Genomic DNA, 17,753 nt, shown 5'->3' on the forward strand with positions numbered 1-17,753 from the left:
CCTGCTTATCATGTTGTTATTAGCGAAGGTTGTTCTGCTTGACCATATTTTTGAGACAGTGTATTACTGTTCATCTTAGTCAATGTAATTCTTGTGACTTCCTAACACCCAGGAGCCTGTGGTTGGACTGCATACCAGAGTCTTTCACCACCTGCCAGCCTTTGGACATCTGCTACAGACTGATGTCTACTCGTCAAGGTTATAAAATGGGCATCAGCTGGCATCATCTTCAGTTCTTCCTTGCCATCTAGTCCAGTATTCAACAATGTGATTCTTAACATTGCCAGACCATTGGTCACTTGAATTACTAGAGTATTAAAAAGCCTCAGATAAGTACCCAGTTGGGGTCATTTTTACTCTTTCCTTTGTGAGTGATGCTTGTTAATGTACAAGAAAGTTAATGATTGCATTTCTTGTGGGAAGCAGATTCCCCACAAATATTTCCATTCATACTGTCTTTTTTGCCTAGGCCCACAGCACAATGTTTCTAAATGTCTGTTTTGTGCCATGTTTAGTTCAAATACCATCAAACCTGGGCCAAGACCCTTCAGCTACATATGGATTATGGTAGAAAAGACCCTTCACACACTTTAGCATTCACCAGTTCCCAGGCCTTAGTCCCCAAAAAGAGTAAAGATAAGCCTCCAAAGGAAAAGGATGTTGGGAACAGACACCAATGACATTTCTTTGTCCAAGCCCTTGAAAAAAGTTGAGTTAGCTGATGCAGGTGAAGCACTTTTGCTGCCCTCTCGTCTGATGTTGCTTGGCAGAAGTCTTTTGGCGCAACTCCTCTGGAGACTGCCATGACTAAGGCTCACACCTCACAGTCAGACACCAAACTGACATTGGTTGGATCCAAAGCAGCTGAGAAGGCCATGGCTTCAAAAGCTGAGTTCTAGTGACCAAGGATGAGGATGGTATCCCCTTGGTTATGGTAAGGAAAGATGTTCCTAGGAACCTGATAGTTGTCATCGCCACCCACCCATGACCTGAAGCCTTTACTTCTCCTAAGACTCTTATTCAGATGACACCCTTTCCTCAGCTTCACCTCCTGAGGATTTATCTATTGGAGGCAAACTTCATAGGGTGAAAGAAGTCTTCATTTGGGAGTCAAGGGAATTCTCTAAGGCTCAACCCACCCACTCTTGGAACTTTGTTGGTCCCTCCAGTTCACGTAGCCTTGGGTGATGTGTCCGAGGACATATCTTTGCACCCTGACTCTCTTCCCCCTGCCCCTAGAAGGACTGACTGATTCTACAAAGTGATGGAGACTGTAAGCACCTCTATAAGAAAGTGGTGAATCCAGCATAGGGAACTAATGGGGGAGCATACAAGAACCCCCTACCAAATGATAGAGAATTTAGAGAAAGCAGGCTGCTGAGCATTTTTGGTAATAAAACATACACTTCAACCACTCTAGCCATGAGAACTCTGAACTGCTAGTTCTTCAAGCTTAAATACCTTGAGTTACTGAAGGAACAAAATAAAACGTAGGCATAGGGGATCCAGGTCAAGAGTCTCCAGAGGGATATCTGTGACATGTAATATCACCCTTCAGATATCCAGACACCTTCTCAAATGTGGATATAATGCTTTCAAAGATTCATGCATTGTGGCTACCACGTGGTCAGTCACTTGGGGACATGCCTGGCAGTGGACTAAGCCTCTCTTAGACCAAGTAAACGCTGAGCTCTTTGATGCCCCACTGGGCAAGGAGTTCTTCTTTAGAGCCCCCAGTTGAGTAAGTGTTATAAAGTGAATAAGACAGGGAAACAGAAGAAATCTGTTGAAGAATTTTACTCCCACTCCCATATACAAAAAGAATTACACATCCAAGTCATCGCCCTTTCCACCTAAGCATGAAAAAACAAGACAACCTAAGGGAAAAATGCCCAGACTACGAAGAAAGTGGCAAACCAATCAAACGTTCCAGACCAGGGAGATCGAAGGATCCTGCTACACCCATGGAGCAGGTATGACTATTCCCAGCATCTCCCCCTCAGATCGCACCCCACCCCAACCCAACTCACACCCCTCCACTTAGCAAGAAGGCTATCCTGTTTCTATAACCATTGGGAAGATATAACAAATGTGTCGTATAGATAATAAAGAAGGTCTGTACCATTCAATTTTGGAAAGAAAACTCCATTTCTATGGATTCTCCTCCACCACAATCACAAGAAAACTTCTTTGACCCATTTTAAAAAACTGCGGCACCATCAGACCTGAAAGTTGCCCACTGCCAGATCCATTATTCATGACTGCAGTGATGGGGTATAGCTACTTACTTTTGATGAATTCTGGTCAGAAACTTAAGGACAAAATGAAAAATGTTTTTTTTTTGTTTTCATACAGAAAATAGCAGTAATCTGCCTTAAAATGGATTTAAGGTTAGTTACAAAGACATGCATCTGGAGCATTTCTCCTCGGGCCGCTGCTGAAAATTGGCTTTGTTCCAAGTCGGACTTTCCTGGTTAACAAATGTTAAATAAATAAAATAAAATAATTTCTAGTTGAGTTTTTTTCTTTCTTTTTGTTTTCTTTCCTTTTTTCCATTTTTTTTGTGCCATAAGTCTACTAAGGCAGGCTAAGACAGGACTAGAGACAGTTTGGTGTTAGTAACATTAGAATGGCTAGAGTAGCTGGAGTGTTGAGACTTGAGGCCATCATGGGAAACGTGGACTCTCAGGGTAGATTAGCTAGCAAAACCTCATTTTTTATATGATGAATGTTGGTTTCCATGTGATTTGCACCTCTTGGGGAAACATAAAGGACATAATTCTGCAGAGTTCTTGCCAACATAAACATACACATTTTCTAAAAAAAATGTTATAATAACTAATTCATCTTACTGTCTGACAGCCACAGCCGAATGCACCCTGCAATCACCTCCCAGTGTGGTGCCCAGGTAGAATGTGAATTTTGTAGAAAAGGGATTTTACAGCGGTGTTTACCTAAAACAAATCCCATCTGTAGCTGAAACACTATTATGTTGTTCTGTGGTTTTTGTCCCATAATTTCAGAACTGTCTATTTGTTTTGGCTTGGACTCAGCACTGACCATAATATGTATAGATTAAAATGTTTGGGCTCTTTGCCGTCAGAGAATTATGCTTGTTTTAACACACTATGGCTTGAATCGGTTTCTCCTTTGACTATCTTATGTGCGTATCTTAGTGTGAACTATTCCTGCTTCATAATGCAGGCATGCTATCTGTAGTCATGCTCCTAAAGGACCCTCTTAAACAGGACTATGCTTTGGTCATGGTTGTTGCAATTTATAGTATTTAAATATTCCAGCATTTAAATTATAATTAATCTGCTGTATGCAGTGTATTCAGTTTTTTTTAATTAATTAGTTGTAGATAAGGCTAACACATTACTAAGAAGCTATTTTTAGAACATCAGTCCTAGATTTCACCTAGTCCTGCTAGCCCTTTGATAATATAATACAATGATGCTGATTAATGTATCTCTGTTTATACCTCTCTGATTGAATTCATCTGGCAACCAACAAAATTTCTGCTTTATGTATATATTCTGTATATATTACTGTAATCACTATCTGTAACACTGTATCTACTTTTGTACCAATTCATCATCATCTTCTTTCGGCTGTTCCCATTAGGGGTCGCCACAGCGGATCATCTGTTTCCATTTCTTCCTGTCCTCTGCATCATGCTCTTTCACACCAATCCCCTGCATGTCCTCTCTCACCACATCCACAAAGCTTATCTTAGGCCTTCATCTTTTCCTCTTACCTGGCAGGTCCATCCTTAGCATCCTTTTCCCAATATACCCAGCATCCCTCCTCAGCACTTGTCCAAACCAACGCAATCTAGCCTCTCTTGCTTTGTCTCCAAACTGTCCAACCTGAGCTGACCCTCTAATATACTGATTCCTAATCCTGTCCATCCTAGTCACACTCACTGCAAATTTTAACATCTTTAACTCTGCTACATCCAGCTCTGACTCCTACCTTTTTGTCAATGCCACCGTCTCCAACCCATATAACATAGCTGGTTTCACTACCCTCTTGTAGACCTTCCTTTTCACTCTTACTGGTACCTGTCTGTCACAAACCACTCCTGACACTCTTCTCCACCCATTCCACCCTGCCTGTACTCTCTTCTTCACCTCTCTTCCACACTCACCATTGCTCTGAACTGTTGATCCCAAGTACTTAAACTCATCCACCTTTACCAACTCTACTCCCTGCATCCTCACCATTCCTCTACCCTCCCTCTCATTTACACACATATATTCTGTTTTAGCCCTGCTGACCTTCATTCCTCTCCTCCCGAAAGCATATCTCCACCACTCCAGGTTCTCTTCAACCTGGTCCCTACTCTCACTACATATCACAATGTTATCTGCAAACATCATAGTCCACGGGGCCTCCTGTCTGATATCATCTGTCAACCTGTCCATCACCACTGCAAATAAGAAAGGGCTCAGAGCTGATCCTTGATGTAATCCCACCTCCACTTTAAATGTATCTGTCACTCCCACCGCAGTCCTCACCAATGTCACACTACCCTCGTACATATCCTGTACCACTCTTACATACTTCTCTGCCACTCCCAACTTCCTCATACAATACCACAACTCCTCTGTAGGCACCCTGTCATATGCTTTCTCTAAGTCCACAAAGACACAATGCAACTCCTTCTGACCTTCTCTGAATTTCTCCAACAACACTCTCAGAGCAAACATTGCATATGTAGTGCTCTTTCCTGGCATGAAATCATACTGCTTATCACTAATCACCACCTCCCTTTTTAACCTAACTTCCACTACTCTTTCCCATAACTTCAATCTGTGACTGATCAATTTTATCCCTCTGCAGTTACTGCAGCTCTGCATATCACCCTTATTCTTAAAGATAGGTACCAAAACACTTTTTTCTACACTCCTCAGGCATCCTCTGACTTTCCAAAATGTCATTAAACAATCTAGTTAAAAATTCCACTGCCATTTTTCCTAAGCACCTCCATCTTTCCACTGGTATGTCATCTGGGTCAACAGCCTTTCCATTCTTCATCCTCTTCATAGCTGTCCTTACTTCCTCCTTGCTAATCTGTTTCACTTCCTGATTCACTATCCCCACATCATCCAACCTTCTCTCTCTCTCATTCTCTTCATTCGTCAGCCCTTCAAAGTACTCTTTCCATCTACTTAACACACTCTCCTAACTTGTGAGTACGTTTCGCTCACTATCCTTTATCACCCTTACCTGCTGCACATCTTTCCCAGCTCTGTCCCTCTGTCTAGCCAATCGGTACAGGTCCTTTTCTCCCTCTTTAGTGTCCAATCTCTCATACAACTCTCCATATAACTTATCCTTAGCCTTCGCCACCTCTCTCTTTGCCATGCGCCTCATCTCCTTATACTCATGTCTACTTTCTTCATCTCTTTGACAGTCCCACTTCTTCTTCGCCAGCCTCTTCCTCTGTATACTCTCCTGTACTTCCTCATTCCACCACAATGTCTCCTTGTCCTCCTTCCTCTGTCCAGATGTCACACCAAGCACCTTTCTAGCAGTCTTCCTTAATATTTCTGCTGTAGTTGCCCAGCTATTCGGTAACTCTTCACTGCCACCCAGTGCCTGTCTTAACTCTTCCCTGAACTCCACCTCACAATCACCCTTTTTTAACTTCCACCATTTAATCATTGGCACTGCTTTCACACTCCTCCTCCTCTTCTTGATCACCAGCGTCATCCTACATACCACCATTCTATGCTGCTTAACTACACTTTCCCCTGTCACCACTTTACAGTCTCCAATCTCCTTCAGACTGGCCCTCCTACATAGGATATAATTCACCTGTGTGCATCTTCCTCCACTCTTGTATGTCACCCTATGCTCCTCCCTCTTCTTAAAATATGTATTCACCACAGCCATGTCCATCCTTTTCGCAAAATCCACAATCATCTGACCTTCTGCATTCCTCTCCTTAACACCATACCTACCCATCACTTCCTCATCCCCTCTGTTCACTTCACCAACATGCCCATTGAAGTCCGCTCCAATCACTAGTCTCTCAACCTTGGGTACACTCACCACCACGTCATCCAACTCACTCCAAAATTTTTCTTTCTCATCCATCGCACACCCAACTTGTGGAGCATATGCACTAACAACATTCATCATTACACCATCAATTTCAAGCTTCATAAACATCACTCTATCAGACACTCTCTTCACCTCCAAAACACTCTTGACATACAGTTCCTTTAGGATAACCCATACCCCATTTCTCCTGCCATCCACACCATGATAGAACAATTTGAACCTGCCTCCTGTACATCTGGCCTTACTTCCCTTCCATTTGGTCTCTTGCACGCACAGTATATCAGCCTTCCTTCTCTCCATCATATCAGCTAGCTCTCTCCCTATACCAGTCATACTGCCAACATTCAAAGTTCCTACCCTCACTACTACACTCCTAACCTTCCTCCTCTCTTCCTGCCTTCAGGCATGCCTTCCCCCTCCTCTTCTCCTTCGGCCAACAGTAGCCCAATTTCTGCCAGCACCCTGTTGGCTAACAGTACTGGTGGCGGTCATTGTTAACCCAGGCCTCAACTGATCCAGTATGGAAATATGAAATGTTCTCCGCATAAGTCATTTGGCAGAGGTTTTACGCCGGATGCCCTTCCTGACACTAATGTTTAATATTTTTGGTATCTATGTTCTTGTTGGAGCTTTTCTCCCTGGGCCTGCACTGAAAATGGGTTCTTTAAGTCCCAGTTGACTTTCCAGGTAAACAACTGCATTAAATAAATAAATAAATAAAACTTAATACATAGTAGTTTGTAGAGGTGATAATAATATAATTGTTACTTAATATTAGTTCACTGCTAAAACGAGAACGCTTGCCTTATTTAGTATAATATTAAATACCCCAAAAGACTTTGAACACCAAATAAAAATTAACCACCAGGAGAGAAGACCTCAGTGCAGCCAAAATTTATTGAAGGTTAAGCGCTTTCATCTGCGTAAGACCAGACTTCATCGGAACCTTCTGATGAAGTCTGGTCTTACACAGATGAAAGAGCTTAACCTTCAATAAATTTTGGCTGCACTGAGGTCTTCTCTCCTGGTGGTTCATTTTTATTTAATAGTAAATACCATCTAAACCTAGTACATATGCAGAATCCTAACTGTTAACTGAAGGCAACACAGTGCAGTAAATTCAGTAAATTATTTAATTTATTTAATTATCTGAGTAATTTCCACTGAAACAAGGCCCCTATTACTGTGCAAATCTAATGAGAAAGGATTCAGAATAATGTGTTTGCTATATACGTATATAGACAGTGTACCTGTTTAAAGTCTTAAAAAAATGTGATCCTTATGAAGAACAAATGTGATATGACTGCTAACACAACCACCACTGATTTCCAGGTACCTTTGCTCCCAAAGAACAGAATAAAAACAGCACAAAACCAGCGTAGGCAAGGCACCAGGTTCAAAAACAGTAGATTTAATCAAACACAAGTGCTTTCACCAATAGCTTCATCAGGTGTAATATCAAACACATAAAACATATAAAAATAATAAAATGTGATATGATGTTGAAAATGGATAGGCCGTTACAAACACAACAAAGTCTCATTTTAGTCAGAATAACATTTGTACAATATAAAGAAATCGATTGCTGGGCTGGGATTAATTGATTGGGGAAGGATGAATAAACAGGCATAGTTATTTTAGGCATATTTCATTTAAGTTTTCTGCAGTGGAAGCAGCTTTAGCCAGAATTGCAGTGAAAAATAAAAGCTGGGTTTGGGAGATTTCACACATGGGGGTTTTGCAAAGGGAGAATGTTGGGAAGTAATTTAAACAGTTACAATGGGATGAGGTACAGGGACCTGATATTCTGTCCCATAAGTGCTTATGGGATTAGTTAGTTGTGTTAGTCCATTAGTTGGAAGTTGTAGTGTCATGTGATCAGAAAGAGTCTGCCAGTTAACACATAGGATTAAGGCTATGAGCTGTTAATGAGCTGGAAGTTGTAGTGTCATGTGATTAGAAAGAGTCTGGCAGTTAACACATAGGATTAAGGCTGTGAGCTGTTAATGAGCTGAAAGTTGTAGTGTCGTGATCAGAAAGAGTCTGGCAGTTAACACATAGGATTAAGACTATGAGTTCTTAATGAGCTGATTCGTATAGCAAAGAAGTTGATTCCATCAGCCTCTGTTTGTCTGTTGTGTAACTCCGAGCAAAGCTACTTAACTGTACAGTACTTAGGGACGGTTAGGAAGTTGGGCTAGGCTCCTTGATGGTCTCCTCGACAACATTCCCAGTTACTGCCTATAAACATATGTTGTTGTTGTTGTTTTATTTCGGCTTTTCCCGGTTAGGGGTCGCCACAGCGGAACTCCGGGCCGCTAATGATTGGCAGTCAATTTTTATGGTGCCGAGGTGCCAGCCCGACGACCAACCTTCAACGAAGGCACGCCCATTCAGACATGTCTTTTGAATGCCACTCGACCATGGGGAGGACATGCAGACTCCACACAGAAGGCACTCCAGCTGAGAATCGAATGGGAGAACCTCTTGCTGTGACGTGACAACGGTACCGCTGCACCACCGTGGTTTCTAACTGCCTATAAACATATGAAACTATAAAAAAGTTCTCATTAAGGAGCCTTGAGGTTTGTGATCTTTGCTTCTGTTTTAGGTCTATACAGCGAATCTTATAGGAAAGAATGGGTGTTTTCTTAAAGCTGATGTTCTAGGTAAAAATTGTAAATTTACAACTGAATTTACTCATAGTTTATGACTGGGGCATTACCAACATGGACAGAGGCTTTCCACTGTGAGTGTGATATCCTTTTTTTAGTATTGGATTTAACCCACTGTTGCACAGAAAGTTGGCAGGGAGCCTGAAAGGGATTAAGCTGGATTTAATCTTGTTGTTTGTGCAGAGACCTGGATAGAGAAAAGTTACAGAGGGCAGTGGTGTTGTGTAGGGGTATTGGGGGTCATCAAGCTTAGTAGTCATTTATGGAGTACATCAGGGGTCTGACTTTTGTCTGATGATGTTTATTACTTATCAGTTATTGCTGTCCTTCACAACAACAAAAGTAGTCTGTTTGATTGTGGTGCAGAACCAGAGACAATGCAGTTTAATGGGGTCTGAGTTTACATGAGAATTTTGATACATCAATGGAGAAGGTGGGCCATTATAGGTGATGTCTAATGTAAGGAACTACAGAGTGTTGCACCTTAGGAAAATAACTCGGGGGGGGGGCATAGTGTAAGTGAACACTTCAAGAAGAGGACCCATTTACAGTGAATACTCCAAGTAATTTATATTAAGAATAACTAAAAGGTTCTATAGCAACATCTCTTGTTAGGCTACTAAACTCTCAAATTGCTCTCAGTCTTTTATAGTGATCACTCTCTTATTTACTCGTCAAATTCCAGAGGTTGCTGGTGGTACTGGCTGCTGGGGCTGCAGCCTCCACTGCTAAAAAGAGAGAAGAAAAAAGAAGAAGAAACGTGTAAACTCAGAAAGTCCACTAATATTTTTAAATTAAAAATAATAGTTGACTTTCTGTTGTGTTCCAGGTCCTCAGAAATCCACTCATGCTAAAAGATTTTAAACAACAACAAAAAATTCTGCTTCATACAGTTACTGGACTGTTTTGAAAACAGTCCAGCATTAGGCTTCTCAGTCATCAATTGAGTTTGATTGGCAGCGACAGAGGTATCGCTGAATGAGCATTTCACCGGACTGCCGCATGATGCAACAAGGAGTCCTTCCTATTAGCTCAGCAAAGAAGGAAGTAACGTGGAAGAGCAAGCACAAGCTCAGAAAAAGTTTTTTTTTATTTTAAAGTGTTTTTTTTTTTTGTAGGCACTATGTGTGATACTGCCAGGATATGGGAAGAAGGTAAGTACTTAAAGTGTGTGTGCACATTCATGTGTGACTGTATCTGTGTGTGCGCTTGTGTGTACATGGAAAAACTACCAAAGGGATCGTTGAGGGAAGTGTTTCATTTTGATGTCGGTAAAGTGCTTCTGCATACGTGGAAAAACAACTGAAGGGTCGTTGGGGGAAATGATTCATTTTGATGTCAGTGAAGTGCTTCTGCGTACATGGAAAATCTACTGAAAGGGTCACGGGGGAAATGTTTCATTTTGATATCAGTGAAGTGCTTGTGCATACGTGGACAAACTACTTAAGGGGTTGTTGGTGGAATTGCTTTATTTTGATTTCAGTGAAGTGTTTGTGTATACATGGACAAACTACTGAGGGGGGTCATTGGGGAAATAGTTGATGGTTACATTTATGTAGGGGATTATATCAATTAAAAAATAATAAAATGCATCAAAAGACATAAAATTCAAACACTTTAATGAAACTTACAGTTAAAAAACAATCGGTGATGCCCACATTTCCTTATTCACACGCTCCAAACTTTCTACATTGATTATAACGGTGTATAATGATGCTATATCTGCTTTTACCAGTATCATAAAACCCTCCAGTGTTAATACTTTCTAAACTTTTTTTAAAAATCAAAGGAATCTTTAACATAAGAATCACTTTGATTTACTAAAATCTGTAAAACTTGTCTACATAAACAGCCATTGCTTCTGTTTTACTGCCCTGACTCACCACTATTGGTCTAAAAGTAGGCTTGTCCAAACACTTCTGGACTTTGGGTAAACCGAAAAATCTACCCAACTTATGTTTACAGATCCTAAAATAATCAGATGTATTGTTATTAATCAGCCCTTCCAAGACCCATTCTTCGATACATGAATGTATCATACGGTACACTCTAATAACTTCTGACCATTCTATTTTTCTGTAATAATTTTTATTTTCCAACATTTGTATTAACTGTTCACAATAATAACTAAAATCCATAACTATTATTGCATTTCCTTTGTCGGCTTTGGTTATATATAATTCTTTATTACTTTCTAATTCATACAAAGCCTCTCTTTCACTTTTAGTTAAATTATAAAATTTCGTCATTGGTTTTATTACTCAACAAATTTCTTAACATATTCTCATACGTTAAAAGAAATGCCTTTAATTCAGATTTTAAAAGAGGGTTGAAAACACACTTTTTTGAACAACTTACATACATTATAATCACTATTCTTAAAATAACATTTCAAATTTAATTTTCTAATATAATCTCTCAGTGAATTTATGGAAGAAATTAAATCAGACCTAGACAAAGGCACAGAAGATAAATCTTTGCTTAAGAGTCTTAACTGAGCATTAGTACTAGACAAATTTACTATTTTGAAAGAATCTGTAACAGTACCTTTCAAAGATGATGTCAAACTCACTTCTTTCAAAAGTTTTTGTCCACAAACCTCTTGTTCCCTCGATATTGGTTTGGATAATAGTTCCCATCTTTGTTTCCATATATCTTTTTCTTCCAATTCGAGAACTTTTTGTTCGGAGCTTGAACTGCTACTTGGGCCCTTTAATGAGTGGATTTGTACCAGAACTGCATCTAACAATAGTTGACTAAGGTGATTGCCTAGGGCCTGCTGGTCAGGGAAGTTGCCACAACATTTACTTTTTAATTTAAGAAAATAAATTGCATCCCTTCATTAAGAATGCCCCCTGCATCTGTGTGTGCAACATAGATTTACATCCCTGTGTACAGTGACGCACAAACCTCCTGCTGCTTCTTCAAGACGTTGCTGCTGCTTAGTTTCCACTAATGGAATTTCAAAATACAAGACGCTTCTTCTGTCAGGTAAGGTGTGTGTGTGTGTGTGTGTGTGTGTGTGTGTGTGTGTGTGTGTGTGTGTGTGTGTGTGTGTGTGTGTGTGTGTGTGTGTGTGTGTGTGTGTGTGTGTGTGTGTCTGTGTAAAACGCCCTAGTTAGGGATGGCATGTTAGTTAATTTGCTTAGGCTCAACCCCTGTACTCATTTACAGGATATAAGAACCTGAATTCTGTACATCAACTATCAGACAACTCAGAAAAATGAGTTTCTGTGCATTTTCATGGAATTGTGAGCTTCAGTACATTTTCTAGGAGTTGTGAGTTTCAAGGGAGGAGAAGTTTACTGCTGCTCATGGTAAGTCTGGCTTCAATGTGCAACTGTTTTATTTAGCAAAGGGTAGTCACTGTTTATGCTAGAGTGTGTGAATACAGAGTTAATAGCACAACAGTTAGCATACTTGTTTTTGATGCAGAAGTCTGTGGGTTCTACTCCCACGCCATGTAGAGGGTTGCTAATACTTGTGTTGTACTTTAAGGGGGTTGAGGGTGCTGCAGTTCTGTTTTGTCCTCCTTTGGATGAGATGCCTAATAACTATGAACCTGTTGTCAGTTTGCCTTCCATTCCCTATTGCAGTATTACCAGCTTATCATTTTTTTAATGTAACAAAGGCAATTTTATTCTTCAAGGGCAGCAAACACTGAATTTTTAGATGAAACACTGAAATATAAAGTTGTTTTCTAGCAGCAATCCATTCATTAGTTACAGATCTCTTTAACATTTTAGTGTGGAATTATTCAGATAACATTTACTTCTACAGAGATTGTGCATTTTGGCTGATATTGGTGGACTGTAATGACAGAAGTCTGAGTTGCCTTTTATTGTTGAAATGTTATGAAATAGGCAGCTTTATCATTAGTGGTTCATACGTTCTGTTTCATTGCTTACTGTAAAATATTCAAAACTGCAAAATAGTGGTGCTGTATTATACAAGGAATATAATTTAATACAATCAGACAGGTAAATCAAAGAACACATGCATGTTTGCATGGTCCTAAAAATGTGTACAAGAGGCCTATGGTTTGAAAACAGCCCAAAGGTAAACTTAATCTGCTGCTAACCAAGATGCATTTTCTTTGAATGCCATTTCAGTGAATGTAAGTTTCAAGGGCAGAGAAGTTTGCTGTTCATGTTACATTTTATTTATTTAACTTTATTTAACATTTCTTAACTGGGAAAGTCCGACTTGGAACAAAGCCAATTTTCAGCAGAGGCCCGAGGAGAAACGTTCCGGATGCGTGTCTTTGTAATGTGGAAGGAAACTGAAGAACCCAGAGGAAACCCACACAAACACAGGGAGGACAAGCAGACTCCACACCGAAGGCACCCCAGCCAAGAATTGAACCAGGGAACCTCTTGCTGTGAGGTAACAATGCTACCTCTACACCACTGCGCCAGCCTTTCATTGTGAGACTGTATTGTTTATCAAATGGCTGTCAGTGTTCGTGCTATAAAAGTTGAAATAGAAGTTTTAAATTTAGCCCAACTATCGGTAATCATTGTAGATGTAAAGAAGAAGAAAAGAGTGCGAGCGGCGACAGCTTTGAACAGTGTTTATGGTAACTGGAGAGACATATGCAAGCAATGGGACACTGGAATGGCTGGGGGGGGGGTTGTGTTGAGGCCCTGCTCCATTACCCTGCCAAGGCCCCATTTGACCACGATCTGGCTCTGGTTTGTACTGAAATAGTTTGTGGGTGAAAGTAAATAACCACATCTGTTTGATCATAGGTAACAGTTATTGACCTCCTTTAATACAGTCCCACCATATTTAGCTCCATCCATTCAGTTGATTCCTGCAGACCCTCCTTGCTTTGAAATCACCAGCCACCACTACCAAATGTAGTCCAGGAGCTCAGCACCTGTATAATTGTGGTCAGAGTGAAGCTCCAATCCTTTGGTACACTTCTTAATTTCTTTATATACAAAAAATTAAAATGCATAATTATGCATACCGATTTTCAACAACTTTTGCAAATTCTATTCAGATTTTATTTGCGTAGGGTGAATCCATGAGACCTATGATCGTGTCAACATTTACTTTGTATACTGATGGCAGCTATAGAGGTAATGGTAAAAAACGTCTTTGTCACATATGCTACATAAACTTCATTAAGTGCTGGCCACAGGGTCTAACAGCACTTGCATAGGTAGTCAGATTAAAAAATAATAGTCCCACTGGAGGGTGTAGACAAAGGACTGAAAGAGAGTGGCTTTGTGATATAAACTGTTCAAATGTCTAGTGTGCCTGGATTGTGCTACAGCATGTGCTGACTTTAGGGCATCAGAACAGATTAATGCTGAGAGCTGTGCAAATGAAAGCCATGCATTCATCAGCTTGTACAGTGGGGGTGCACTGCAGACATTAACATAAAGGTGTATTCAGGTACCTGGCTAAGAGACCCCGGTTAGAGCAGGACTGTATCTGTGATCTAAATGCTCGTTTTAAATCTAAGTTTTTTTTTTTTAATTATTTCCAAATTGCACTCAACGTGTATTGCACTGACATTTGGTGTATACATGCTCCTTTATCTGCACCCTCTCATTGATACCCCATAACTTATAATGAAGTACAATACACTACCATGCAGAGGCACAGTTTATGTTTTTGGATGGCAAGAATCAGTGTATCTGCACTTACCCACTGCTTGACAATGATTACCACCTTAGATCTTCTGGCATTTACTAACTGACTCTGACTGATAACCGTCACCTTTGACCCCCCCTCCCCCACTTCCCTATGTAATGAGTTGGCTGCTGCGCCATTTTCATATCTGTAAAAACCCTGATCACAAAGCACTTAGTAAGGTAATAGAAAATGGAGTAAACACCTGAAAATAATTGAAATCCATAGGTGCAGCCTTAAATGAGTGCTAGTAATGAGTAATGATTACAAGTCTTAAAATGCTGTTGGAAGCCTGTGGCTGCATTATTATTTTGAAAGCTGTATCACAGTATGTTATTTTTTCCAAACACAAATAACAATAATGCTCTTCTTTATAGCCATGGCAGCTCTTGCATGTGATATTCCAAAGTGGACCTAGCTGTTTTTTTTTCCTGTCTTGACGTTCAATTATACCTTTTGCTAGAGAGGGCTTAGGATAGCTGAAGAGTGCTGTTTATCTCTCATTGATGTAGTTGCTGACTTCCTGTCCTCCACAGATTCGAGAACTGGTCCCAGAGTCTCAAGCCTACATGGACCTTCTGGCTTTTGAGCGCAAATTGGACCAAACAATCATGAGGAAGAGAGTGGACATCCAGGAGGCACTGAAGAGACCGTTGAAGGTAGGATTCTACATTATCCTGTCAGCAACCCCTATCAGGATGGACAGGTAATACGTACCAACCCACACAAAGTTGATGTGTCCTGTTTTCAACCAGTGCTTTACCAATTGAACTACATATGGACTGATCTTTTAAGTACTTAAATTGAATTTTGTTTGTTGTTGAATGTCGCAGCAGATGCAAAGTAAGCCTCATAGGTTCATAGGTATGTACTAGGCTAATGGCCCTGGAGCCTTTACAAGCCTAGCCCATAGGATTACCCTGGCATCGTGCCACTCAACCTTAGTTCCCAGTACCTCTGTCAAGTCGAGGCACTGGAGTGATCCCCGGGGTGAATTTTCTATTACCCATCCACTCATCAAGATTTTTGTTGAAAAGGGACAGTGAGGCACTCTAGTTTCATTCGTCTAACCCCTCCCCTTTAGTGTCACCTTCAAGTGAAATTATGCAGTACACAAATGCACATTGTAAAACTTAATATTAAAATAAACTTGAAATTATCAGGGAATCATACTTTTTCCCTGCTGCTTCACTGAATGTGAATGTGTAGAGTGCTTGCATTGTTGTTGGTTAACTGTCACATTTTCCATTATTGTGGAGAACCGTTTATCCATTATGACTGAAATGTCTGCTGGGAGGACTGATGGAAGAGATATTAAGGAAATATCTTGTAAAATTCCTGATTGCTGATATCATGGGTAAAAGGAAGTAATGCTGATATTATGGGTAAAAGGAAGCAGCATGGATTAAGTGAGGAAGCCCTCATCCATCCAGTTCAATCCAGTTTTGCTGCGTTGTGACAGAGGTTTCATGTGGACACCCCTTGGTAGGTATAGTGTGCTTGGACTTCATCATTTAGACATCAGCATTGTCTTTATTCGTAAGTATGATAAAAGGCTAGTAGGCAAGCTGAATGACATGGAGATGCTGTCAGGTTTGGTCTGATGGAAGATTAACTAGTTTAGTGGAAGGGGACACAGTACTGGTTAATGGTTGCCTGTCTAGCAGAGTGAGACCAGAGTCAGGAAGTACTTTCATAATCTGTAGCTGCTCACTATGTTAGTATATCAGGTAGTGCCCAGGAACAAAGTCATCTTTTTGTCTGATGATACCAAGACTACATTTTCCAGAGTTATAACCAGCTGTAGCTTCAATTGGACTAAAAACTTGGACAGTGAATCCTCTAAACACAAAAAACAGCCCCCCGCATCTCCCATATTGGGAAGGTAAACCCACACACCCCATACTTTAGCGTGTTAAATCCACAATTTTGCGGTTTCTAAGAAACAAAACACCTGTAGTGAATCACGGCCAGTCCACAAGTCCCCGTCTAAAATGGAGCTCATGGAGCTGAACATCCCACAATGGAAATAAGGGAGTTCAACCCTCATGCAGTTTACACTCCGTGTAGCAGTAGGTAATGAAGAGCCACTGATGAGACAATGCAGGCTATGAAGATGTTAGAGCATGACAAGACAGCTGCTAGGTGGGCTTTAGTACAAGCATTATAAAATGATGCACTTTGGCAGAAAGATATAAGAAAAGCATGACTTGTTGGATGGCGGCAGGGTTGGGGAAGAATGAAGACATGACACAGAAGTCATAGTCATTCCGTGGTACGTCACACTGAACAGTGCTAGAAGGCTGTCAGAAATCTGAGTGGCCATAAGTCATCCAGAGTTCAAAATGTATCTCATAGATTTCTCTATACTGCTGAGAAAGGGAGGAGTTTGTGAGAGGGTCTTACAGGAGTGTTGTATTGGGTTCCATGCATGAAAAACAAATTATTCTTTCCATTTGAAAACTATTTTACTTTAATGCTGAAGTTTCAAAGCACACAATGTGCCTTCCAGTTATTGCCTGCTAATATAGCTATTTCTTTTCTTTCCTTTTTGAATGTGCAAGTCCTGTGCTTTACACACATTTCATCTTCAGTAGACAGGAACAGAGTGCATGTCAGTTTCACTTTCTTATGTAGCAATGTCTTTATGCACTGCCATACCTCTGCAAGCTTCTTTTACCTTCCTCACTAGCTTAATATAACACATGCATAAGTTCCTTTCCTCTGGATGCCCATAGCCAGATAAACTGAGAGGAAAAGCAATAGGGAACAATGTGCACTCCACACCTGATACTCTGATGGTTGGGTTGCAGCAACGCTGAGGACTATGAGATTCAGCTTCTGCTTCAGAAAGAGCAGTGTTGTTTAACATGGTAACAACTCCATTCCATGCCCCTTACCCACTATTCTGCCTGAAACTCCAGAGACACTTTAAAGACCATTGTTGTTTACTGCTTTGACATGTTCTTTGTACTTGTGGTACTGCTCAGTCACTTCATTGTGCAATGTTGTAGTCCACTTTGTGTGTGCCCCATTGTTTCCTTTTATTGACATCTAGAGTGTTCTTACAGACATTTCTCACAAATATATATTTCATTGCCAACGTTTTGCAATGGCACTATGATGTTTACCCAAAATGTGCCATATGCTGCTTACCACTCTGTGTCTTAGCTGTACATTCTTTTTACAGCAAAAGCGGAAGTTGAGACTTTATATTTCGAACACTTTTAACCCTGCCAAGTCGGACACAGATGACTCTGATGGAAGTATTGCATCGTGGGAGCTTCGCGTGGAGGGCAAGCTGCTGGATGATGTAAGTTTTGTATCCCATTTCCTAACATGGCTTTAGTGTGTTGC

At 40.5% G+C, this 17,753-nt stretch overlaps 1 protein-coding gene across 6 annotated transcripts in view; it reads left to right on the plus strand.

Annotated features, from left to right (window-relative positions):
- Positions 1 to 17,753, plus strand: part of SMARCD3 (SWI/SNF related, matrix associated, actin dependent regulator of chromatin, subfamily d, member 3) — a 1,904,082-nt gene that overhangs the window by 1,443,791 nt on the left and 442,538 nt on the right. For all 6 annotated transcript variants that reach the window (XM_044067567.1, XM_044067570.1, XM_044067569.1 and 3 more), the window contains exons 5-6: positions 14,933 to 15,055; positions 17,587 to 17,709. In XM_044067567.1, the coding sequence (XP_043923502.1) occupies positions 14,933 to 15,055; positions 17,587 to 17,709 (246 nt within the window). The remainder of the gene's footprint in view (positions 1 to 14,932; positions 15,056 to 17,586; positions 17,710 to 17,753) is intronic.

The sequence above is a fragment of the Protopterus annectens genome, chromosome 3.part1 (assembly GCF_019279795.1).
Source record: "Protopterus annectens isolate FY-2018-M chromosome 3.part1, PAN1.0, whole genome shotgun sequence".
NCBI classification, from domain to species: Eukaryota; Metazoa; Chordata; order Ceratodontiformes; family Protopteridae; genus Protopterus; species Protopterus annectens.